Here is a 26771-nt window from a genome sequence, read left to right on the forward strand (position 1 = left end):
CCCTCATAATGCACAGTCGATATGGTCTTCATAGAAAGCTTGTCTCTTTAAAAACACAGGTCATAACAGCTCATACTCATGTCATCAGAACACCCAGTTCTTTACATGTTTTGGTGTTTTAGAAGTCAATTATGATCCCTCAATTAACACCAACTCGGTTATCTAACAACATAGGTTACTTCATTTTGTGTGAAAGACTTCGTAACTTCGGCTGAAAAACATTACGGAAGTGTGAATATGTATATCCCGGAGAGAGTAACCTAAACTTTCTGCGATTTTGCTCCGAACCAATAAGCGAAAACCCGCTGACATTAGTTTCTAAGTTAGTATTACTTTGCTAGTTTGTAACGGATTTCTTAACGGTCCTTCTTCAACTCGTCCCCGTTAACACTTGTTTCATGTAACCTGAGCTGAGCGTGCTATTAGACAATAGTCTCGAAAATAATATGAGCAACAAGTAATTTACTCTTTGCTTGGATATAGCGTTGGTGTAATTTTATATAGCACTTTAACAATAATGTAAGGTGATATCATGCCCAACCTCTGTCCCAGTGCTGCTGGTGTTGGTGCTCAGCCCCCGTCGTGTCGTCAGGGGCTGGTAGACTGCACAATATGCATATTTCTAGTCCGAGGAGGAGGGCTGGAGGCTGGGCCAGCGGAATGCTACGTGTCTTGGAAGCTGCAAGTCCCTTTTAAACCCCCCTCTTCTTCTTCGATTACCAAATTTTGGAGGTTACTAACTCCCTCATCCAGGCCCGTGCGTGTGTGTGTCTGTGTGAAGCTGTCCGAGCCCCGGTGTTCAGCAGTCTGTCGGCGGTGTTACGCTCGTGCGAAATGTCGGGAGTGAAAAAGCTTCGTACGGTAAGTAGATGTTCATGTACCGGGGAGGGAGACACAGCTGTCATCAGATTAGCCCAGAAATGTTTCTCAAAAGTTCAGGCAAGTGTGTGTGAGCCGCCGGCGCCCGTGATTTAAAACATCTCCCAATCAGTTGTGTGTCAAATAAGTCTTATTAATACACTATAACAACACTTTGACATGTTGATGCACAGAAAAAGCAGTGAAAAGTAGTTTTAACAGTTGATTATTTTCCCCTTCAGAGTATCCCTGCATTGCTGCTTTAAATGCTCATTTTCTGCAACGCCTTGTTCACTTTTGTGCTTCTTCATTGTAGTTTACTAACTACAAGGTGTGATGGTTACAGACTTGCCTTGACTCTGAATAGGCCGGTTGTTGTAGTAACGTACCCATGTCAATTTGATCCATTCATAACGTTAGTGAGGGGGAGAAAGAGGCCACTGTGAAAAGGCAGTCTGATGCTGCACACACAGGAATGCTGCTAACTTGGAGAACATATGTGGAGTCATCCTAAATAATAACGAGAATAACGGAAAATATGTGGAAATACCAATAACTGTATGCTAGACAATTTCCATGCACACAAACCTGTCTTTGTCCTGATGCCCTGTAATCCTGTATTTTGTAGTTACAACCCTCAAAGTGTGCACCATATCAGACAAGACGACTTCTTTTTTGGTATAAACCACTATTTTGATTTTCTGCTTCCAGCTTCTTAAATGTGAGTATTTGATACTTGTATCTTTAAAATAAATAATTTTAAAACATTTTCTAGACAAAACAATGAATTGAGAACATGCCAGACCAATTAATGATGAAAATAATCAGCAAACACCCTTACCTTTTATGATTATTGTACGTATTCCTTCAGTTGAGAAATTTTGCAAACACTTCAGTATCATAGTATCATAGAAGTAAGCTGAAGCAAGAGGAAACCAATTACATAAGATCTTCCAAATTGATAGTAACATGAGTTTATAGCACGTTTCATATACTGGAATGCAGTGGAAAGGGCTTTTCAACAGGTACATTAAATGTAAAAGCAAGCAAAATGAAACGTGAGAGATCAAAAATGTAAAACATTTTTAAATACGATTATTAATGTGAAGTGAAATAATGGTTTTGCATAAAAGCATTTCTAAAGTGGGGGTCCTAGAAGTTACATAGATACGCAGTTATAAAGTGCCGTGATTTACAATGAAAGTGCACAGAATCAAATACATCATGTTGCCATGACTGTTGAAAGGTAGAGAAGATGTGTCCCTTGTGTGGAAGAACAGTGCTTGTTTGTCTATCAGTGGGTGTGTGCATGCACAAACTGTAGGCTAGGTGTCCTATGGGGAATATGATGCCATCATTACAGCATTTAAGTACTTTTGTACTGCTTAATATCTGTGAGTAGGAGCAGTGGCTTACTTTCAAATGCTGCTCGAGGTACAGCCACTTGATGACAAATGTTAGTGTACATTTACATCCTTCCACACTTTTGTTACCAATTTTTGAAAAACTCTTTAACGTATTAATTCTTACTTCTATTTTTTTAATACCAGCAATGCCCATATAGGTTATCCATAAACCCAGCAGGGCGGACAGAGGGCAAACGTGTGGGCACGAGCACTGCCACATCATCGCTGGGCTGCAGGCAGCACACTGGACACATTGTCCAGTCAGTCCTCTCCCTCCCTTCATGCCTCCCTCCACTACCCCTCCCCTCAAGAAGTCAATACAGCCCCATTTATCCACTACATGCTCCACACAGTCACTTTGGACCAGCTATGCTAATCACTAAAATGCCACGTCTTGTTAGTTTTCATGAAACGAAACAGAATCCTGCCTACGTCGTAAGGTTTTTAGATTACCGTACAGATGTTCATACTTAAATAAGATGGCTCATACAACCACAATCCATTCCTGTTTGCCTATTTTCTACTTCAAGTTGTCATAAGTGACCACATTAGTTTGCCTTTTTTCTGAGCATGTGTTCTTCTGTTTCAGAATCTCAACAGGGCGACCAATGTGGTGTACCAGGCCCACCATGTCAGCCGCAGCAAGAGAGGGCAGGTCGTGGGCACCAGGGGCGGCTTCAGAGGCTGTACTATCTGGCTCACTGGTAAATCTTCCTCTATTGTTCACGAGGTGGCTCATAAGGGTTCATCTGATATGGACTATTTTAAAAACAGCACCATCATGCTTATACGTGTTATCACATTTTCTGTCTAGGTTTGTCAGGTGCCGGTAAGACTACTATCGGTTTTGCCCTGGAAGAATTCCTCGTGTCCCACGCTATTCCTTGCTACTCACTGGACGGAGACAACATTCGTCACGGCCTGAACAAGAATCTGGGCTTCTCTGCCGAAGACCGCGAGGAGAACATCCGTCGTGTTGCCGAGGTGGCCAAACTGTTTGCCGACGCTGGGATGGTGTGCGTCACCAGTTTCATCTCTCCTTTCGGCAAGGTCAAGAAACATTAACAGTTAAAGGTCACGTGCTGCAGATGCAGTGTGGGTTTTGATAACGCTAACTTTTTTTCTTAACTTAACTTTCACTGACAAACAGGAGGAGACAAAATATTATATATCAGGACTACAGCGGCAGCACACAATGAGCACAGTCAGGAAGACTCGGAGGAATATCATATTTTGACTAGACTGGATTGGCGGCAATGTTTAATACAATCTGATGACTAAAAGAGACTCAAATGTCAACAGTTATTATTGACGTACACTGTACTAAAATAGTTAAGATTTTTTTTGACTAATATAAGACTAAAAACAATATATGTACTACTTTCTTCCACAGGATCGCGATGAGGCGAGGAAGATCCACGAAGCTGCCGGTCTACCATTTTTTGAGGTGTTCGTCCACGCTTCTCTCGAGGTGTGTGAGAGCAGGGATGTAAAAGGACTTTACAAGAAGGCTCGCGCTGGAGAGATCAAAGGTCTGTTGGCCGAGGTTTGATAGGCTATTACTCTATGAGTGATAATGCCAAGGTTCACACTTACCTTATTCAAGTAAAAATGGAATACGAATGCTGATGGGGTTTCAGTGACGTTTCTTTTTATGATCTCAAATCTTTTGTCAGGTTTCACTGGCATCGACTCAGATTATGAGCGTCCTGAGGCGCCAAAGCTTGTGCTGAAAACTGGAGAGCTCTCAGTGACTGAGTGCCTCCATCAGGTGTTGGAGCTGCTCAGGGAGCAGGTGGGTGTAACATCTTCATTGTCAGTTTACATTTCTGTACAAGACAAATGTTTAAGCCAATGTTTAAGCCTACAGGTCTCAACTGAGTCGTGTGACAAAGTGGCCTCTGTGAAAGTGACGTAAATGTCAAATGTTAATTCCAATTAGTCTTCCAGTACACGGAATAATATATCCCTATTTAAACAAGCATCTTTTGTCATTACGCAGGTCCAATATTACCAGGGATGGGCTACTCAAACAGGCTTCATTTAACCAAACAATGACTTTAGATAGTAAACATGAAGACGGCAAAATGTTTTCCATGTATGAAGACTTTCACATTGAAAGAGGAGGGTTTGTAACAACTCGCCAGACGCAGAGAACATCAGTGACCTTCAGATGGTTTTTAGTTGCTAAGAGCAGATGACACTGTTAATCACAGAGCAAACAATCATGATTCATAGCATATGCACACGATATAATACAAATGATATCAAAATATAAGGTTATTAGGTCTAAAATGTTAGCTTATTTTAAAGTGCTTGTGCTGTGGAATACTATAGAGTCATGTGCCTCTCTACCTGAACATTCATTTGACAAAGCCGATTCTTTTGAAATGTGATGAAGGGGTGAGAGTGAAATGTTGAATGCTGATTCAGCGGAGTATTATCAGGCAGCTTGTAATATTATTGCATTCCTAAGAGTATCACATGAAATGACAACAATCTATTCGCCACTAGTTTGGGACACCAACGGCGACATGTGACAGGCACATTCATGAAATTAAAGCTCAAACACATCGTTTTAGTCATTTTTCAAGCAAAAATGCAAAACGTTCCCAAATATTAATACAGTATATTATGCTCTTATCTGTCTTATATGATAGAAATTACTTTTCTTAAGGTTTTGAACTGTTGGTTGGACAAAACAAGCAATCTGAAGACGTCACTTTGGACTGGGACATTTTGACCGCCATTTTTTTTACCATTTTAGATGCAGCCCTACATTACCAACCGTATCAAACTATAATATTGATATTAATATTCTCATTTTCTCCCTGTATATAGAATATCGTACCAGGTGAGATCATGGATGAGGTGAATGAACTCTTTGTTAAGGAGAACAGCGTGAATCTGGCTGTGGCTGATGCAAAAACGCTTCCCACCATCAGCATCACCAAGGTAACGCATGGCTCCAGTGTAAAGGCTTCTTTTTATCACACAGTAAAATGGACAAGAGGGTCAATACGGGACATGGCAGAGAGCTGCTCATGAGGAGTACATAAACATTCATTACTGTTTAGGACGTTGAGTACTAATTGTCTGCTGTAACTTCCCTGGGCACTAATAAAAACATAAAAGCCTACCAGGCATAAAGCGGTGTAGAAATAAATGAATCAGGGTCTTCAACCTTGTCTACATGCGAGTACTTTTTCTAATTGTATCTTCTTAGTGGGCCGAGTCAAATGGTTATTTCACTTTTTATGTGTGTATTTGAAGTAAGAAGGAAAGAAAACATAATAACATTCTCAGTGTATTACTCATCCGAGGCTGTGTATGCAACATGTCATCTCAGACCATCTTGTTATGGTGCAGTGAGGAAGATAATATATTGATTATAAATACATCAGCAGCAATGTCTTATTTACACGCAGCACAATGATGCTTTTAAACGGAGACAAGTGTAACCTTCTGACATCCAGCAATCTTACTTCCACAATTCATTGATTCTTTCATTCATAGTCTAATTACAGATGTGTTGATACTGTACATCAAATACCATCAGTGCAGTTAAATCCATGTATTAAATGTCTTTCATGCTGTTTATAATGAGTGATTATTCTTTTGTCCACAGTTGGATCTACAGTGGGTGCAGGTCTTGTCAGAAGGCTGGGCTAGCCCCCTGAAGGGCTTCATGAGAGAGAGAGAGTTCCTCCAGGTCTTACACTTTGGCAACCTGCTGGATGGTAAGAGACAGTCGCACATTTTTAGTCTTCTTATGCACTGGCAGGATGCTGTCTGTTTTCTTTTTACATTTATTTACTTTTAAGAAATGTGTGTGAATGATTCTTTTTTTATGACTTGGAAGTTAACAGCAGTATTGTACAACAGTAAAAAAGATACACCCTATTTCCAAAGAAACAAAAAAGAGTAGAAACAAACAATACAAAAGCTGCCTATAAAACAAGTACAGCCCCTTTATAGATGATTTTTTCATACAACTGAAACGTCAATGTTAAGATACGTTTGCTCAAGTTTGCATTAATACAACTAACACTTGGAGTGGCAAAAGCAGGACATTTAAACCATTTATCCATTTCTTTCAGTTCTCTATTTCAACTGTTTAGTCATTACTTTTTGTCATCTGTTTCCCCTGTTTAGTCATACATTTTTTTCAATTATTTGAAGTGTTTAATCATTACTTTTGCTACCATTTTAATTTTCTTAATTTTTTTTCTTAATTTCGTCTCTCCACAATCTGCTTGTTTTTAGCTTTAATATCATTATTAATATTATTACACTGCTGTATAAATTGTAACTTACATATTTTTACATATGTATTGTTTTAAAATATTGTACACATTGTGCACATTTTTAGGGTCCGAGCAGGACCCGATTGAAATTAATATTATTATCAAAATTACAATGAATCGCATTTTTAGTTAGTTAGTTAAGCGTGTGTTCTCGAGCGCAACATACTGGACACAGGAAGTGCTGCAAGATTAGTTGTTATTTCCAGCGCATCACACATCTCCATGCATTTCATCACGTTCACTCGTGACCAACGGTCAAGGTAAGGGACTGCAGCGTCAACCGGCGTCTTGCCAGTAACCCTGACGCGCGTGGATGTGAGAGGACCAGTTTATTGCTGCTTGTATTTTTAATTACTTGTACTTCTCTGTGTTTATATAAATATTTTTATTTTACTGTATTTTAATCTTAAACACAGCAATTGTGACGAAATCTAATTTCTCCCCGGAATTAATAAAGTATTCTGAATCTGCTGAAACACGCCCACCTAGCTCGAAGCTACTGAGCTAGTTAAGGCTAGGAAGCTAGGCTGCTCTGCGTTGCTAGCCAGCTAACCCCACTGTCCTGTTGCTAACGGTCGCTACACAGGTGTCCTATTTTACGTTACTTAAAGTAAGTTGACCTGAAACTATACAGCAAAACTTGAAATAATGATTCATGTTATTGAGATTGTATTATACAATCTTGAAAATGTTTCCACATTTAAAAATATATATAATAATGTGTAATTTGCAACACAGACAGATTTTGTCGAGACATTCAGACGTTTGGTCCAGTGTAATTAGATTTTCACATGACTTTAGTTGCAAGTCGTTTATTTGGATGTCACTTGATTATACTTTTAATAAATTAACGTTAACAAGCTAAGTTATATGTGATGGTAGCTAATTAGGGTTCTTACCATGGATGTTTTATTGATTCTGGCTTGCATAGCCATAATTATCATTGCAGTATTTTTAGACAATTATATACAGCCTACTGTGTGTGTGTGTGTGTGTGTGTATATATATATATATATATATATATATATGTTATAAAATATAATGGTTTAATTAGATACCAAACAAGATATTCGAAAATGTATGCTTTGAGTACTAATGCATCGGTGCATAACGTTTTACATTAAAGATTATAATTCCCCAAACCATTGTTGCAGTCAGTGCACATATTTATGGTTAAAACCTTGAAGTCCGTAGGGATTATAACTAATGTTTACTGCTATTGACAACGAAAGATTATTATCTTGAATATGGCTGTTAAGAAAGACATTTTTATATTTGTTATTAAAAAAAGGTTTATTTCAGTGAATCGGTTCTTGATGAGGTCATGGCCACCCGAGACTCCTCCACCACGCCTGCTACACACACACACACACACACACACACCATAAAAACAGCAAGTACCAGTAAAAGCTACTTGAGTTTAGACAAAGTCTTCAAAGGACGAAAACAACTCAAATATATTTAAAGACTAAAGAAAACTGAGCCACCCTTTTAAGTTAACGTTATATTTTTTATTACCTGAAGCATTTATTACACTCATTTATTTTCCTCCCATATTCACAGTTTGAGACTGTCGGGCGTAGTGCCCAGAGAGCTGCAGAGACCTCGCGATGCAACTTCAGCATGCTTGGCATAGCTGTTACCACTTGTACAGGCCCAGTCTGTCGTTTTATTTTTTGTGTTTACGTAAATTTTAAATCTTGTCCACCTTTTTGTGTTGTATGTCCTTTCATTTAAAATATTATTGAAGAGTTCATCTATCATCATTTCTGGTCCACATTTCATTTCCTTTTGTCTTTAATTCTTACTGAAAATGTTATATTTCACATTCAAAGCTGACTGTCGATTGCTATCATTTCTATATGACGCTGGAAAGGCAGATAAGATCATAGTAGTCATGCGTTGGGGATCCGAGCAGAAGAGAAATGATCAGTAAAGTTGTCAAGTGTTAGTAAACAGTGTAGGTTTCAGTTTGTATATTAATAAATGCTGCAGCTCCTCAGAACATTATTTGAGGCTGTGGGCATGTTCTTCATTTACATGGGATGTAACCTACGTCTGCTCTGTTTAACAAATTAACATTAATTACACAATATCCTTTTTAGATGAACAACAAATTGTTGCATGATTATATTGTACAATCTATTGAATTAAAGCAGTCCTCAATAACTTGTCTCAAACGTAGCTTAACCATGTCATAGAATATGACATCTGTTTTAATAAAAGTGCTTGTGAAATGTGACATGTGACTTTGACAAATGTAACATTTATCTCACTTCATAGAAAATACTGACATATATATTACGTCTCGCCATTCAACCTAAAAATAAAGAGATAGGATTTTTGGTCCATATTGCGCAGGCAGTATTATGAAGCTTGTGTATTATTGGCAAAAAGAAACAATCCGCTGATTGAGTGCACCTGTGGCAAATAGTTGCCTTCCAGCAGTCGACTGTGTCTGTTATTATTATTTTGCTACACTATATAAGTCTGACAATAACCACAACACCTGCTCAAAGGTCGCAATGTTGCAAATGAATAACATGTCCTCTGGGGCTTCAAAACGATTATAGATGGCGTGCATAGCTTTGTTTTTCACAATCAAAGTACAGTTTCTCAGTTTGTGTGTTTGAGTTCTGTAGATATTCAACTTTGTATTTCAATGTTTTAAATTTAACAGCGTACTACAATGACAATCAGAGTGTGAATGTACAGCGTGCAGTTCATCATTCATTAAACTATATTACTATTACAATAATGTTTAGCTGTTCTCAAAGCTTACTGCCACTGTAGAATCAACATGTAAACATGGTAAAGTGCCTGTACCATGCTTTCACTATAGTAGGATTCGTAACATCGCGCCCCGGAGTTTGTCCCTTGGTTGTGATGAATGCGCCGTGCATTGTATTGATTGTGTAAATAACATTTCTGAAATAATATTAGCTTTGGTTCACTGGTTGAGTTCACAGCATCCTCTTCTGTCTCAGGTGGGGCCATCAACATGTCAGTTCCCATCGTCCTGCCTGTTAGTGCCGAGACCAAGCAGGAGCTGGACGGCTGTGCGGCTGTAGCTCTGGAGTACCAGGGTTTACGTGTGGCTATTCTCAGGAACCCCGAGTTCTACCCACACTGCAAGGAGGAACGCTGTGCCAGACAGTGGGGCACCACTTGTCCACAGCACCCTTACATTAAGGTGATAAGACATTCATGGGGCAGGGGGTTCAGATTCAAATTCAAACCAAAAACTGGTCAATGTTGCAGTGCATTATTTTGTATTTTTGTATTTATATCAAAAACATATTCATTTTTTTATCCCCTTGTGCAGATGGTTATGGAGGGAGGTGATTGGCTAGTAGGTGGTGACCTGAAGGTGCTGGAGCGAATCAAATGGAACGATGGACTTGACCAGTACCGCCTTACTCCACGGGAGCTCAAGCAGAAGTTCAAAGACATGAAAGCAGGTTAGAAATTCTAAATGACTTAATCACAAAACTACAGTAACAACCAGCAAACACCAAATGGCTTACAATGAGCTGTAAATAGCTACTGAAGTGACACTCACGATTGAATACTATTCTACAAACAAAATATCCATTGCAGCTGGTAAAATAAACATGAATAAACATAAACATTGAAAGCAATGTATTTAGCAGTGCACCGTTTGTCTTTCAGAAGAACTTGACAAAGGACCAGATGAAAAAATAAAATGGTAAATGTTTAGCTGCATGGTGATGTTTGTGATCTGTGTTCAGTGATCAATAAAAAAAAAGGTTCACCTGTTTTTACACTTACTTGCTCACTTTGATGTGAATACTGTCGTGTGAATGGTGTCACTTATTTATCAGCACCCCAATACATTTTTTTTAATTTTTTCAGTATTCTTTGCTGCTCTTTGGTCCCGTGCAAGCATGTTGTGATGTGCACTTAACTGATTATGCTGGACATGTTGTTCTATTCTTAACATAACCCATGAAAAGACCGAATAATAACAACATTGCTCATGTTTGTGGTAACGATGTCACCCAGTGTAACATTGATGAGTTTTTAATAGTTTCTGGACAACAATTGAGCTCTGACATGACAAGAATGAGCTATATTAGGTTTAGGTTTTATACTTCTACTACAAAATACTTGTTAGAAAGATTAATTCATTGTTGTTTTAGGTTTTTCCATGATATTTGTTGACAAGGAAAAAGAAAGTGGAATATCAACAGACTCATTCTTTTGCAATTTCAAAAAGTCTTGAGTTAAAACGTATTTTGAGCATGTTTTTAAAATGCACAATATTCTTCACATATTTTGGACTGCACCGTTTATCATCTCAATTTACACTGTTTACACTGTACTGTAATCCTGCTGCTATTACTACAAATACTGCTGTGTGAACCTTATGTTGTACTCCTCCATGCTGTCCTCCGTAGATGCAGTATTCGCTTTCCAGCTGCGCAACCCGGTGCACAACGGTCACGCCCTGCTGATGCAGGACACCAAGCGCCGCCTGCTGGAGCGAGGCTACAAGAATCCGGTCCTCCTGCTGCACCCGCTCGGCGGCTGGACCAAAGATGACGATGTGCCTCTGGACTGGCGGATGAAGCAACATGCTGCCGTGCTGGAGGAGGGCGTCCTGAACCCAACCAGCACCATTGTTGCCATCTTCCCCTCTCCTATGATGTACGCTGGACCCACAGAGGTAAGGAGTGGTGGATTATTGTTTAGCCAGAGGTTAAGATCAGTCAACCATTTACCCCTGATAATATAAATGCGTGATTGAATATTAACCTGCATGTGTTTCATCGTGTTATCAGGTTCAGTGGCACTGTAGAGCCAGAATGATCGGCGGAGCAAACTTCTACATAGTTGGCCGGGACCCAGCAGGCCTGCCTCACCCAGAGACTAAGCAGGACCTGTATGACCCCACCCACGGAGGCAAGGTCCTCACCATGGCCCCGGGCCTCACCTCTGTGGAGATCATCCCCTTCAGGGTCGCTGCCTACAACAAGATGAAGAAGGCTATGGACTTTTACGACAAAGAGAGGTGAGTGAAGAAAGAACAAGAATGTCCTGTTGTCGACTTCAGATTATTTATTTTGACTAATTGTTTTTTATTGTAAAACCTGGAAATTTACTGAAATGGTTGTCCTAGTATGAACCTAAGTGTAAAAAGAAATTATTGCACATTTCTTACAATTTACTGTGAATTTCTGACACAGCATTACATGACATCCTCCTGCACACATTTAAAGGACCAAATCTCTCAAGCCAAAACATTATGTTTGATGGACATAAAACCCTCCGTTACCTTGCATATCATATCATAGCATATCTTGTTGGCACTGCAAGCAGATTTCTAGTATAAATATTAAGATAACTCCCTAAATTCTGAGGCTCACTCTTGCAGATTTACATCCACATTTTAGTATTTCTGTCCAGGTGTAATTATGGCCCCATCATATGATTTGTAAATATTATAATAGTCAACAACACTTCTAATGACATGTCCTGCCCACTCTCTCCATACCTGCCCTTTCCTCATTCCTCACTCTCTCAGACATGCTGAGTTTGAGTTTATCTCAGGAACCAAGATGAGGAACATGGCTCGGAGCGGAGAGAACCCTCCAGATGGTTTCATGGCCCCCAAGGCCTGGAAGGTGTTGGTCGATTACTACACCTCTCTGCAGAAGGACAAGTAAACAACACAGCGCTCAGCTCACCAGTGAAAAGCATTGGTTCTTAAAGGGGATTACAAATATTTTATATAGAGTTTTGTTTAATCTTATACAAAATTACTCATTATTATTCTGTCAGGTGTGGCGGTTTTGTCAAGTCTTCACCAAATCAAAATGACTTGTCTTATGCAGTCACATTTTTTACATTCCTATAAAGCGATGTGATTTATGAATCCATTGTATGTTTATATGCATATTAATTTAATCTATGTATTTTAATAAATTAAAGGTAACTTGAGATTCTTATTTTTTTTTTTTTTACTTTAAGAGCACATCCCAAAAAAGGGAAATCATTTTCAAATGTAACGTCTGAAGGCTGCTTGACAAAAGAAATGTTATAGCATTTTATGGCTATTACTTCACTGTCTGTCAAGTTATTTGTATGACCTCAATGAAACTTACTTGCAGTTTTATCACTACCTGCAGTGCCTATTTGTTTTACATGTATGGATGTTGATTAATTCATATTGTGAAATACATCAGAGATTTTTTAATAATGTGAAACTGCCTTTCTCTCAAATGTCAACACTAAAGAAGAAGAATTGTTGCTGGCATTTGCCTGAAATGTCTCTGAGATGTGTGTGATTTTATAAAGTGTGCATGTGCATTCATGTAATAAAGACCAGTTTTAAGAAGACAAATGCAGTAATAAAGAAACAAATGTGTCATTAAATGAATCATTGGTGAGATATTGTGTAAGATGCCTTTTAGTGAAATGCATTTGTGCCACTGGTTATACAACAAGCTCTACTTTAACTTGTGTCTGTACAAGGTGCATACTTATCAATTGGAGGTTAAAGGTTGAAGTCCAGCGGGCAGTGAGGCATTCTGGGGCTGCAAAGCCAAAAGTGCAGTGCTGCCATCTGGTGGCAAGAAGTAGTACAGGAACTCATTCAAAGAACAGAATGAGAAACTACTGTACATCTAAAGGGCACAGTCACTGGGTTTCTATACGCTTGATAAGTGCACTAATTATGAGAACTTCTCTCACTGACACCACACCCAAAGAATATCCTGTGTGTCTACCTGTTGTCCAAAAACAGCCTTTCTGTTAAATGGAGGGGGGACTTGGACAAGCAGCAGTCACAGTAGACAGTAGAGATGTTCTTTAAAATGCTCTAATATCTTACGCACATTTGACTGAATTGTAAAACACTGGATTTGGCTTTGCTAGACAAATCTTTTATTACAGATTAATGAGATCCTGAGACGCTTTCAAATTATACTTAAGAGATGGTTGAGTGAACTTGAAGAACTGATTAATTTAACCAGTCATTAAGCTGCATGGGCTTACATTGCTATGAGATGAGCGTTATTCTATGAGGAGAACCAGTCTCCCCTGTAAGAAGCATATTCCTAATTAGCCTCACATTGGATCAGATCATTTAATCTGCGATGTTCCAGGTAACCCCATATATATCTGCTGTACTGCACCGACAGTATTTTATAAAATCTCCAATTACTGTACATCATGTCATGTCACTGAGAAATGACCAGGAGGGCTACTGGTTTAAATCTCTACGCCTAATATTTCTGAATGTAAATTAACCATGTTTAACACCCGAAAATGGGATAAAGTCACTTTTCCACTCAGGTGTTCAGCACTGGCTCAAGGTTGTTTATTTAAATATGAAAAAGGTCAATTAGTGATAACGTATTTTATCTGAATGTGAAGCCCCTCTCACTCTGTGGCTGGTGCTGTTTGGCTTTAGCAATTGTGGGCCTCCATAGACGTCTTCTGAAAGGCAGGACATATGGTCACATGCAGTTAATTTTGCAGGTAAGGTGGAAATGCAAACGTTTATATTTTTGTTATCACTTGATATCTGCCAATTAGTTTTACAATTAATCACTTAATTGATTGGTCTATAACATGTCAGAAAATAGGAAAACATTTCTATCACAATTTCCTGAGGTGACGTCCTCACAACAATTCAAAACCAAACATATTCAATTTACTTTGATAAAGGAATGATAAACCCGCAAATGTTTACATTTATGCAATTGAAATTATGTGTTAGTGTTATTAAGTGATTAACATAATTATCATAATAATTATTAGTATTATTATTATATTATAACAATTGTATCAAACCAATTTAAGCTATACATGTATCTTTAATTGTATTATGCATCATTTAATGTTGTTGCTTTTGTGTGTCAATGATTACTATGTAAACAATAATATTACAGTCAACGGCCTATGCAATTAAAAACATAACATTTAGGATTGATTTGAGGACATTGTAAGAACAGGGCAAAGAAGTTACAACAAAGTATATTAATTTCCATCGTAAATACATATCTTATGTATTAATATGTGAATTATATATTTTCTATAGCCTGAAATGACAGTTTAAACCGCAAAAAGTGACATTATGTTGGAAACTTCCCTAATTACAGCCACACGTGATCACTTTGACAGAAGGGAGCGTCACAGGCGGACTCACTTTATCCTTCCGCCAGAAGAACGAAATAGCTCGGCTGTTGCGCTTTTTAGGGTTAAAACAATTACACATGTGAGTAGTTGTTCATCAGTATTTATTATCAATTGTTGAAACAATATGAGTTAATGCTCCATTTGCCGATTTTAATGAAACTGTGGGACTATATAGTGAAGGCGGTGGGATATTTGTTCTAAAATCCCAGCCTGCTCTACCTTCTTTTTTTCCTTCGGTGGAGGCCATGATGGGAGCCTGAGAGTTCAGCTGGAGAGAGGAGCGAGAAAAGAAGATGATTCCCCGGGACGGAACTGTCAAACCAATCTGTGCAGATTTCTGATCGTTGTATAGTCTATATACATTTAAGGTGGAGCCTGTCACTTTTTTTCAGATGTGTTCTTGGCAATCAGTCGATGACAATGTTGAATCGTTAGGAGGCTTTTGGATCGAAAAAGGAGGTAGCATTAGCTATTGTTGCTAGCGGTAGCTAGCTCGTTAGCTAGCGAGCTAGCTCAGTCTGAGTGACTGGATACGGGTTTCGGGAACCGGTGAGTTCTCTGTCCTCTCGCTGTCAACCGCGGCGGCTGCGATTGAGCCATCGGCTTGGACAGTGACTGGCATCTGAAGGACAGCTGCATGTATTTTATTCGGGGTTGTTTGCAAGACGAATTGCAGGATTGGCAAAGTCGGGCCTGCACGGAGGAGCATGAGCAAGGCCCGTCTTTATGATCCAGAGGAAGCCTTTCTAATCCTACCGACAGCCACTGCTAGCTCTGCTGGCTAGCACTTCTCTTCGAGGACCTGCAAAAATTCAGAGCAGACCCACTGACTGAGACATACACGGCCAGACAGCTAATACTAGAAAAACCTGTTTTCATCATTTACCCCATATAGACTCCTGTCACCTGCTACAATGGCTGCGATTATAAAAGAAATGGTCAGCCGGAACAAAAGGAGATATCAAGAGGATGGCTTCGACCTGGACTTAACATGTATCCTTCCTTGTGTTTCTTATTTTCACCCGGAACATTAACTAGTAATGTGTAATAGTTGCATTACGTAGGATAACTATAAGCATAAATGTCAGTAGAGGTAGTTAGCTTCCCTGCTACTTAGCTGGCTGGCTAGTTGGTCAGACAGCGCAGCTTTGCTGTCACCCAGCATGTTTGAAAGATGGTGGATCTGTCAAACCAGCACGCATAAATGTCATAGTCATATTATAGCTGGAAAACCCCGTTCAACTGGATATTAGTGTGTGTTTGATTGAACGACAGGGCTTTCAACTTGCATACCTGTCACCCCCAGACCTAGCTTGAGGTTGTGAAATTGTTAGTGGCATTATGTCTTCTTTTTTTTAACCATTAGTCATTAGTTAATCATTGTTTTAAGGCAGGTAGATGTCTAGTATTTATCTCAAGATGTCTTTTTACTTTAGCTGTTCATACATCTAGAATATATGTAAATTCATTATATGCTAGGTTTATGATGCACATTTCTGAAAAGACTAACATCCTTGCCTCCCTTCACCTGTGTCCTCTATATGTAAGTATTCATTGATGGATCCTGAACACATTTTTGAAAATCTAATTAACATTTCCTTTCCATTTTTTTTGTGGAGATACAATCATTTCTAGCTTTAAGAATTGCTATTTCAGGCCCCTCTGCAGGACTCATTTCTCATCTATTACCACTGATAATAGTTGACCTGGTTCCCTACTGCAGTGACGCTGGTACTGAAGTTGGTACTTAGTTTTTTTTGCTGGTGATAAACTAGATTAACAGATGTGGTTAACCATAGACGACTAAATGCAACATCTAATGTGACAGTACTGAGAGTGTGTCGTGGCTATAGTGTGATTTTACACTTGATTTTGTAAAACACCTTTTCAGCCTTTTGAGTCCTGAGTTTAAAATTTCTGGTTTCAATTTTGATAATTGGTTGTTTGTTGCAACAATTTACTGCTCCCATCTTCTTAAATGTGAAAATGTGCCGGTGTTCTATGATGTTGAATTGAATATCTCTTTGTTTTGGACTGTTGGTCGCACACTACAAGACATTTGAAGAGGCTCAACTTAGGCTCTAGGGAAACTGGTGGGAATTTCTTCCTATTTGTGACACTTTAGAGACTGATTAATTGACTAATTGAGAAAAGTATTTGGCAGATTAACTTATAATGAAAATGATTTTAAGACGCAGCCCTATCTGGATACGTACAGCCTTGAAAGCTTGTATTTATGGACATCGTTTTCTCTGGTTATCATCAGTATGGTTGCATTCACTTTAACATGGCTGAACATTTTCTTTTTTCATGTGTAGAAGGATGGAAAATGTAAAGCTGAGTGCTAGTTTTCTTGACTTAAAGACAACCTATTGAACTGTAGTGTTTGCTGGGATGTATGTGTGACTGCAGATTCTGATATCACAATATTTGAGCAGATGTTTCTCACCTGGTTTTCTAATGTGGTGAAACTTGTGGCCTCTAGAGGTTTGTGCAGGTGTGAAGGGGGCACGCCACTCAAAAGTGGCATCTTTCTTTGGATTGAAGTCTCCTCTTGTTCTGATGTGGGTCCTTTCTAACCATCCCTTTTATCATTTTTGGCATGGTGTCTAAAAACAATATGGGCTCTCTGCAGTTATGTAATGCAGTATCACAGTTCTGGGAATTGCCCTTAAAATAGAGTTGCCAGTGATCTTGTATCAGCGTTGCTGTCTGAGTGCTCTCTCCCTCTCTTACCCTCTCAACCCACCACCTCTCCTTTGCTCTTTTTCTTTACTACTCCCACTCTAATTCTCCCTCCCTCTGCTTGCCCCCTTTCCTCTGCTTTCCTCCTTTCCTGTCCTCCCCACCCCCTCCTCACTCAGCGCTTGCCGGTTCCCACTCTCCCTTCCCCCCCCCCCCCCCCCCCCCCCCTCTCTCTCATGCTCCCAGTTGTGGATTTGGCGTATGCATAGAGCTGAGGCAGGGCTGGCTTTAAAGAAAAGGCGTGCCTGAAACGGCTGATTTTTTCTTTCTTTTTTCCCTCCTACTTGGAGCTTGCGTCGGGGGTCCCGTATGTGCTTTCCTCCCAGCTGCAGAGACCAAGCCCCCCATGCCCTGGGCTGAGGCTCTCCTGGGATCTATGGAGCTTTTTAAAAACACTTAGAATAGACTGACTGGGATCACTTTGCCAGTAGGTCCAAGGGTTAGCATAGCCCGTCAAATAGCATTGAAAAGCTGTATTTGGCTCCTAATTAGGTCTTTGAGGCATTAATGGACGGGATTATGGCACAGTATGCACAGATAGGCTTCTATGTCGTGAGCTACAGGGAAGTAGCTTGACAGTATGGAAATAATACCATAGATTTGCTATTGGGCTTGTTGAATTCATGCATCAAGGCCTGTGTTGAGCATACCTCAGCGGCGTAAAGCTGCGGGGCGCTTAATGAATTCGTTTTACAGGCGTTTAATGAAGATTGTCATGTTTGTTTTTTTCCAGCTAAAAATGTTTGAAATTGCATTAATATGTGCTTCTACTGGATTCCAAAATATTTCTGTGTGTTTTTGCATGTGCAGGTACTTGTATGTGTGCACACACTAGTGTAGCCAGAGTTGTCAGACGCGCGTGTCAAATCTTTCTGACCAGTTAAAAAGTGATTTGCCTCTGGAAAAATAAGTTCTGCTCAAAATGAAACATCCAATTAGAAATATTCAGCTTTTTCTATTTTTGACACCGTGGCACGAAAAGTATAAGAAGAGGTTGCCCTTTAGTCAGTGGTTAAAGTGTGAAATCCCACAGCTTATGGCGACAAGCAGACTTCAGTTACAGGTAGGCGTTGCAGCCGAGCCTCAAAGACATGCGTGCCAGCTCAATTATTCTTTTTATATGCAACATGACACTGATGTGCGCCTTTTTAAGATTGTATGTATGTCACTGTTTAATTGGCCACGACATTTTCCATCACTTTGCTGCGCTGAAATATGGAGCCCCGTTTGATGATGTAAGGCGACTTTAAAGGCAGGTGTAGCACGAGCAAGGGGGGGGTGCAACCAGAAGTCAAACTTGTAGTGGAATCTTGTCTTTGTGGTTTTTTTGTTGTGTGTCCATCGCTGCTTGTCATAGAAATGCAACAACTACCTTCTGTTGCATGTGCAACTTGCAAGTCATAACACAAGGGGTGTTTTTCGTGGTTGTTTTTTTCTACCCGTGTTTTCATGTTCCCTGCGTTCGATCTCATTGATATACAAATTGTTCCAGCTGAGCTCGAAAGGGGACATAAGCTGAACATTTTGCGATCATCCCAATATAACTTTGGGCTCTAAAAATAAATGCAGGTCAGGGAGCGGAGACTCTCCTCGTGCACCCACATGGTGGCCCGGCTCGTGCAGGAGCACTGTTACTCCCGTCTTCTCTGCCTGCTTTTCACTGTCAAGGCCATCTGTCACAACACACACACACGCGCACACACACACACACCTGATCAGCGCCGCTCCTCTGCTCCCATCTATCCATAACTACAATGACACCCTCGTATTGACATTGGCTGAAACCTTTTCACGCTCTGCTGCCTGTCTCTGCATTTTCTTGTAAATGAGCTCTAATAGCAAATTCTTATAGGTTGTGATTTCTTTTAAATGAAGAAATGCATTTAATTGTTTGTCTGTTTTTTTATATAGCTGTTGGAAGCATAGGCAGACCGACCTTTTCTTCAAGTTAAAGATGTGGCGCTGCGTGCCTCGGTGGTGCCTCGGTAATGCCGGCTTCATGCCCCCTTTTCTGAAAAGGCTTGATTTCCACAGTCATGCACAATGTACATTTCCTTGACCCCCTGCCTGAACAGATATCTACCCAAACATCATTGCTATGGGCTTTCCTGCAGAGAGACTCGAAGGCGTGTACAGAAACAATATAGACGATGTTGTACGGTGAGTTGCTTTGTGATGGTCGAAAAGACAGAAAAGTGTTTTTGTTACAGAATATTTGTGCCTGTTTTGTTCTGGTCTCTTAAATATATTGTGTTCTCTCCTGCAAACAGGTTTTTGGATTCAAAGCATAAAAACCATTACAAAATCTACAACCTGTAAGTGTTCCGCATTTTGTTCATAACTGAACTGCTCATTGTTCGCTTAATAACTTCCTCTGTGTGTTCACTGACTGCATTTTGTTGTTTCTGTTTCAGCTGCGCAGAAAGACACTACGATGCTGCCAAATTTAACTGCAGAGGTAGGCTGCTTTTATTTGTTCCATACATGCTTTCCCTCTTTCAAAAAAAAAAAAACTGACCTAAAAGCTTGATGACACAAGGTCGATAAAATCCCACGAAATGTCTCCTGCGTCTTCCTCTCCCCGTCTCGTCTCCTCTGACCTTTTCTGCTCTGTGTCCACATTTTCTTCTTTCTTCTCCGGTTACAACTTTGCGTGGGCCTGCATCCCGTCACGCATCAGTTGCACAGTACCCCTTCGAAGACCACAACCCTCCTCAGCTGGAGCTAATTAAGCCGTTTTGTGAAGACCTGGACCAGTGGCTCAGCGAGGATGACAATCACGTGGCGGCCATCCACTGTAAGGCCGGGAAGGGCCGGACTGGAGTCATGATCTGCGCCTATCTCCTCCATCGCGGCAAATTCCCGGAGGCCCAAGAAGCGCTCGACTTTTACGGAGAAGTCAGGACAAGGGACAAGAAGGTGAGCTGTCAATCTGTGAGACGAAATGTCTCAACACAGCCGCTGTTCATCACTTCAGATCAACTGCAAATTAGAGCTGCAACGATAAGTCGACTAATGCATTAGTTGATTGACAGAAAAATAATCAGTCAACTATTTTGATATTTGATTAATCGTTAAAGTAAAAAACAAATAATAAATCTGTTCTCAGGCTCTCGGATGTGGAGATTTCCTGCTTTTCTCTTCACCATCACTTTATACTTTGTAAAACTTGGATGGATATTTTCACTATTTTATGACTTTTTATAAACTATAATCAGGAGATTATTTGAAAATTAAAACAGTTGTAGACTGAAAGGAATGGTTAATTATCCCTTAGTCTGCAGATTGTTTCCTGGATTAATTGTTTTATCCAGTTAATGTCCGAAAATGTTTAGACCTATTCAAATCTACAGATACTCAATTAACAATTATATAAAACAGAGAAAATACTCAGTTTTAAAAGAGCTACTTTTGCTTTAAAAGTGACTCTAATGATTCTCAATTCGAGTAATTTTTACTTCCAGCCCAGAAAAGAGCATCATTGTGTTCAGGATCTCTAAACATTGTCACTGTTGTTTGTTGCAGGGAGTCACAATCCCCAGCCAGCGCCGCTACGTCTACTACTACAGCTACCTACTGAAGAACCAGCTAGAGTACAAGCCAGTGGCGCTCCTCTTCCACAAAATGGTGTTCAAGACTCTCCCTATGTTCAGCGGGGGCACCTGCAGTGAGTCACGCTCATGTTCAACTTTAACTCCAATCTAGGGCGTAGGCAAGCACACCGCTGTTCAAACGGAACGAGAGCCTTGGATGTGTTGTGCACTGTAGGGCTCACCCACGCTGCAGTTTAGCACCATAGCACAGAGCAAGTCATCTCGAGTAGAGTTGACTCGATCTGTGCGAGTGTGGCTTAAATTCATTTGTCATGACATTTTCAAATGTTGTTAGGATCATAGGATGTTTTCTTTGGCTTCTCCCACCAGAGGGAAACGTATGAAAACAGAAATTGATTGCTTTTTAAAGAATTTTACGATCTAAGAAAGAAATACTTTTTGAGCGTAAAATATTTGTAGCTTCTTCACGAGGAGTCAGGTTCTGCTTTCATTTGTTCAGTTCCGTGTAATACTTATTTCTTGTGCACAGTATTCAGATGAATTACAATATGCCCTGTTTAAACAGAGCATAGCACGAACTCTGCACACAGAGTACAGTAAAGGCCAGATATGTTTTATGTGCTTTACTCGCATAACCAGGAAGTAACTTTAAAGTCTGTAAATGAACTAAATATTTTGGTCAGGGATTTTTTTTCTTTCATTTTCTTTCTTTATTTTTTACATTCAAGTGTTTAACAAGTCTTTTGTAGTGGATTAAGTCGCTCAGTCATGAGTATTTACATATCACTGCATGTTTGTTCAGAGATTAAGTGCTATTACTTGCAAAACGGTGGCACAGACACACAGCAGTTGGGAGTTGGCTTGACTTTCAGAAGTGTGCAGAAACCAAAACTTTATCACATCAGTCCTGATTTTATCTTTCCACACCTTCTAACTAATGACTCAACTTAAGTCATCCCCGCGGAGACATTTGTAAGACCGTGGGTAACATTTCTAAGCAGATGACGCTTCTTTCCCCGTAGAAATCAATTTTTATTGTGCATATCCACGCTTTCTCAACATGTTAATGCCGTGTGTTTTACTGTTTTTAATAGGTTTATTATTTCTATATTCAGGTTTTACCAAAAGAAAACCAACTCAAATAATTCTGTTTTTCTCCTCCAGACTCTCTGAGTCTCAAAATGTTTTTGGCTTTCTCGTATTTTGAATTTGTCGGTCAGAAAAAACGCCTCTTCTCTTAACTTCTGTTGCTTTTTCACCCTTAACACCTGACTGTGCTCAACAGTTACTGACTGTATTGAACTTTCTACTTCCTCCTAACACACTCCTTTTGAAAAAGGCCCTATTCTGAGTTAGAAGTCTTTTATACCTGTACACACACACACACACACACACACGTCAACTTGTTCTAGCCCCAGGTTTTTTAGCTCACCACCGAAATAAAATAGGAGAAGCTACTTTGTTTGCAACGCCACAGCACACATTTCTGTTCGTTATATTCACCAAAGTAGACTCTGATGTTTTGTGGTTGTCAGCGATCTCCAGTTCCTCCTTTGTGCGTCTCACAACACACACACCAGGTCGAATGTATTAAGATGCTCACCTCCACTTTAAAGCCACGTACTGAATGACGTTTCTAAGAAAAGCTGTGTAGATGCCAAATACCTGTAAATATTTGTGTGGCGCTCTTGTGTTTGTGCCTGCTGTGATGTCACGCCCCTGACGGCCCCACCAGGTCCTGTTTGTGATAATCTCCTTCTTTCTCTCTAAGGGGACAGTACCGTTAAAAACAGGAGCGAGCCGATCCCTCTGGGCTTCAAGAAAGGGAGTTGGCATTGGGGTAAATGAGCCTTTCATCCATTATCATTTCACTCATTTGCCTTTTTTTATATGACCCCAGAGATCCACCAGGCAGGAGGTAGACATGTTTCCTAAAAGGATTAGTTTACAGGTTTATGAAGTCATCTTCAACACCACCCGCACCCAGCCAGGAAGGGGTTAAAATTCAAAGTGTTGCGCTGGTCCAAGACCAAACCGTGACTGTCTATCAGAATAGGGTCGTATGCCTCTGGTAATGGGTCTCTTTGGGTGATTTTTATTTTGTGGTCTTTCCCTATCCCCTCCCTTAATTTTAATGTTTTGTAGGGCTGCAACTAACTATTATCTTTATCGATTTATCTGCGGGGGGGGGGTTTTCCCTCGATAAATCGTTTTGTCTGTAAAATGTCAGAGCGTAGTAAAAAATGTCCGTCCCAGTTTCTCAAAGGTGATGTCTATTTTAAAATGTTAAAATGGAACAGGACATTTCCATATTTGAGAAGCTGAAAATGGCATTTTCTGACATTTTTTGCATGAAAAATTACTTTAACAAAATTATTTGCTATTTCTTTCTGTTAGTCGATTAATCGTTGCAGCTCTAATGTGTTGCATTTATTCAGAGGGGAGAGGTGGAGTGCTGTCTTTTGTTTTTTTTGTCAAACTCATGCCATAACAATCCTGTCTTGCTCTTCTTGATTCACTGCCTGCTCCTCCCGTCACTCACTCGTCTTCTTTTTGTTTTCACTTCTGTGCAACGTTGACTCTCTTTGCAGATCCCCAGTTTGTGGTGTACCAGCTGAAAGTGAAGATTCACACGTCGAATCCCGGTCACACACGGCGCGAGGACAAGCACATGTTTTTCGAATTCCCCCAGCCGCTGCCAGTTTGTGGAGACATCAAAGTGGAGTTCTTCCATAAACAGAATAAAATGATGAAGAAGGTTAGTTGTGTGTGTGTGTGTTCAGAGGTTTTCTTTGTAGCTTAATTTGAAATATTTCTGTCAGTCATTAGGATCTTATTTCAGCTGTTGATTGTCGTGATGTCTACTAGGTCAAATAACAATGAGTAGCCATTTGATAAAGCTTTTTCTCACTTAGCTGGGTGCCAACAATTATGCTTCTTTAAAGACGAGGCTGGCCCCATTCTGGGTTATTTATTTTCTTTATTGTTGTCAAATCCCATGAAAATACAACTTTCTTTTTTTCTTCTTGCAAAAGCACGATAATAGCTTTTTCCTCTGTGCCATGGACCTCCCTTTTTTGTCCAAAGACTGTTAAAAACATCCATTAGCCACACCGCTGCTTTAAATTTCATTACCATCAACAGGGCACTGTAGTTTATTTTGAGTTGATCCCTCCTACTGCCATAAATACTCACTAATTCAACAAATGTGTATTAATCCACAGTTGAAAATAGTCCCTAAAAAAAAACAAAGCTTTATTTTCTAGTGTTTGAGAATTGTTTGCTTAAAAACTACAGTGGCAAAAACCTCGGTAATAAAATGAAACGTTTGTGAGCATTTTTTAAAGATTTACACCTTCAGTAGAAACAAATGGCCTCAATGCTGTGAGTGCCACAGATGGGTACGGAAGTTGGAAAGTATTTAGACGGACTAACTAGTAGTTTGTAGAATAACGTCAGCTATAATGAAAACTTACTTTTACAATTCTCTATTTTTGACATATTTCTCATTCCATCTCTCTCATCACCTGTGCGCCCCCCCCCCCCCCCCCCCCCCCCCCAGGACAAAATGTTTCACTTCTGGGTGAACACCTTCTTCATCCCTGGACCAGAGGAGAGCGGGGACAAGATGGAGAACGGGGCAGTGAACAATGCTGACATCCAGCAGGGGGTACCGGCACCGGGCCAGGGCCAGCCACAGAGCGCAGAATGCAGGGACAGCGGCAGGGACAGCGGCAGGGAAAGCGGCAGGGAAAGCGACAGGGACAGGGACTACCTCATCCTGACGCTTACTAAGAACGACTTGGACAAGGCCAACAAAGACAAAGCTAACCGCTACTTCTCGCCAAACTTCAAGGTAAGGATTTAACTTGGATATTTGCCGGAAGTCTGTCAAACGCTGCTGCTGCTGAAAGAGCTTGTTTATCATGAGTTTTGTTTTTATTGCACAGACTGAAGTTTGTTTCCTAATTTGCAATTCCAGGTGAAGTTGTATTTTACGAAAACCGTGGAGGAGCCTTCGAATTCTGAGGCAAGCACTTCGACATCCGTCACCCCGGACGTTAGCGACAATGAGCCAGACCATTATCGATACTCTGACACCACTGACTCTGATCCGGAAAATGAACCTTTTGATGAAGAGCAGCACACGCAAATCACAAAAGTGTGAACTCTTTTTAAACAGGAAAAGAAGAAATTATACACCAGAAAAAAAGGAGAAAACTTGAATATAAACTCAAAAGAAGAACCTTTTGTCCCTTCCCTCCCCCAGACGGCAATAGAATATCATCATGTCAAATGCCAATTTTAGGGAAAAAAAGATAAATATCCTGACCAATATATTGTTTTTTCTTTTTCTTTTTTTTCTTTCTTTGGCACGGCCATGAACCATGTGCGAGGTATTGACACTGTTGCCCCATGGGAAAAGGTGCTGTAGCTATAAAAATGTGTTTATATATATATCTATATACATGCGTATATGTATATACATATATACATCTATATAAACAAACTTTTTTGTGTCAAAGACAATGGAAAGAGTACCACAATCAGGAGACTGGAGTTGAAGTGTGGGAGAAGTTAGAATGAAATACTAGGACTATGCTGCTCCTTCTCCTGTCTAAACCAAGGCCAGTGCTGCAGTCACTTTGTTTCACTCCCTCTCTTCGCCTCCTCCCCTCCTTCTCCTCTCATCTTTTACTCTCCCTCCCCTCCATCCTATCCTCCTTCCTATCCTCCTTTACTGTGAATGCTTCTTGTGCTCTTTGCAGGCTGTCTCACGTGACTTTTGGTCTTTGTGCAGTGCAAACTGCATGCGGGCAGTGGGTTTGGGGTGGGCGGGGTTATGAAGAGGCTGTGATGATGTCTAAAGCATTGCCATTCCTGTTCCCACTGTGTATACGTTAAATTATGCAGAACAAGGCATCCCATGTAATTGTTAATGTTTTTTTTTATCCTAAGATAATAAAAATATAATACACAAAACAGCAGGGAGACAAGTGTTTGCAATAATGTCAACACTACATTTAAAGGACAATGGTGATTTGCATGTATTGGAAATTGGCGTCCATCCCTAATAAATGTATGCAATGTTGTCTTTTCTTAAAGAAACCAGCTTTGAGATGTGTCTTCTGCGTGGGGTTCCCCAGTGCTTTGAGTCATGCTCAGAAAATTACATCACAGGTTTATGTAATATTCTCCCTCTTGCTGTTCGCAGTTAATGCAAATCATGTAGAATGAAGATGTATTTTTGCAATATGCAGTTGTCATCCAATGCTGTCTTTAACTTGACACTATTGCTGTCAGCTGAAGTCATGAGTTTTAAGTCACAGCGTCCGTGACCAAAACTTGAGCGTGCGAGTCGGTGGAGGACATAGTGCACAAGCGCTGCGCTTGATGAGAAAAATGCTGTAAAGCAGGTTGTCGGTGCAGCTGCTGGAGTTGTGTTAACAGTAACTTCCTGCTTTAAAGGTCAGCGCTGCAAATAGCGGGTGGGACCTGAGGTAGGGAAGTGATGGAAGGATTATTATTAAAAGTTCAACTGAGGCTAAAGAGCCCACTTCAACAAACAAGTGACTCAACCAGGGAGCTGAACATCGACAGTACATTAAAGTTGAAAGGCATGTTAATCTCTTTATCGTAGCAACAGTTTGCTTTCATTTGAATTTTAGCTGCTAATTGAAGTTCACACAAATGAACCTTCACTTGGATGGAGACTCTTGGTTTAGATATCTTTG

At 40.1% G+C, this 26771-nt stretch overlaps 2 protein-coding genes across 3 annotated transcripts; both read left to right on the top strand.

The window, feature by feature from the left end:
- The first annotated feature begins 646 nt into the window (after positions 1-646).
- LOC115020069 (bifunctional 3'-phosphoadenosine 5'-phosphosulfate synthase 2-like) lies at positions 647-12962 on the top strand. The gene is made up of 12 exons (XM_029449946.1): positions 647-861; positions 2854-2968; positions 3079-3314; positions 3658-3796; positions 3941-4059; positions 5106-5219; positions 5893-6004; positions 9559-9764; positions 9897-10032; positions 10993-11261; positions 11377-11606; positions 12120-12962. The coding sequence occupies exons 1-12, from the start codon at positions 835-837 to the stop codon at positions 12259-12261; spliced, it is 1845 nt and encodes a 614-aa protein (XP_029305806.1). The 5' UTR covers positions 647-834; the 3' UTR covers positions 12262-12962.
- Positions 12963-14755: 1793 nt separating this feature from the next.
- Positions 14756-26145, top strand: LOC115020008 (phosphatidylinositol 3,4,5-trisphosphate 3-phosphatase and dual-specificity protein phosphatase PTEN). 2 transcript variants are annotated; one of them, XM_029449823.1, is made up of 10 exons: positions 14758-15730; positions 19558-19642; positions 19753-19797; positions 19897-19940; positions 20163-20401; positions 21008-21149; positions 22808-22876; positions 23628-23794; positions 24599-24892; positions 25019-26145. In XM_029449823.1, the coding sequence occupies exons 1-10, from the start codon at positions 15652-15654 to the stop codon at positions 25202-25204; spliced, it is 1350 nt and encodes a 449-aa protein (XP_029305683.1). In that variant the 5' UTR covers positions 14758-15651; the 3' UTR covers positions 25205-26145. The 2 variants fall into 2 exon arrangements, with proteins under 2 accessions (XP_029305684.1, XP_029305683.1); XM_029449824.1 differs by lacking the exon at positions 22808-22876 and having other exon boundaries at positions 14756-15730.
- Positions 26146-26771: the final 626 nt, after the last annotated feature.

This window comes from Cottoperca gobio, chromosome 15 (genome assembly GCF_900634415.1).
Source record: "Cottoperca gobio chromosome 15, fCotGob3.1, whole genome shotgun sequence".
In the NCBI taxonomy this organism is placed as follows: domain Eukaryota; kingdom Metazoa; phylum Chordata; class Actinopteri; order Perciformes; family Bovichtidae; genus Cottoperca; species Cottoperca gobio.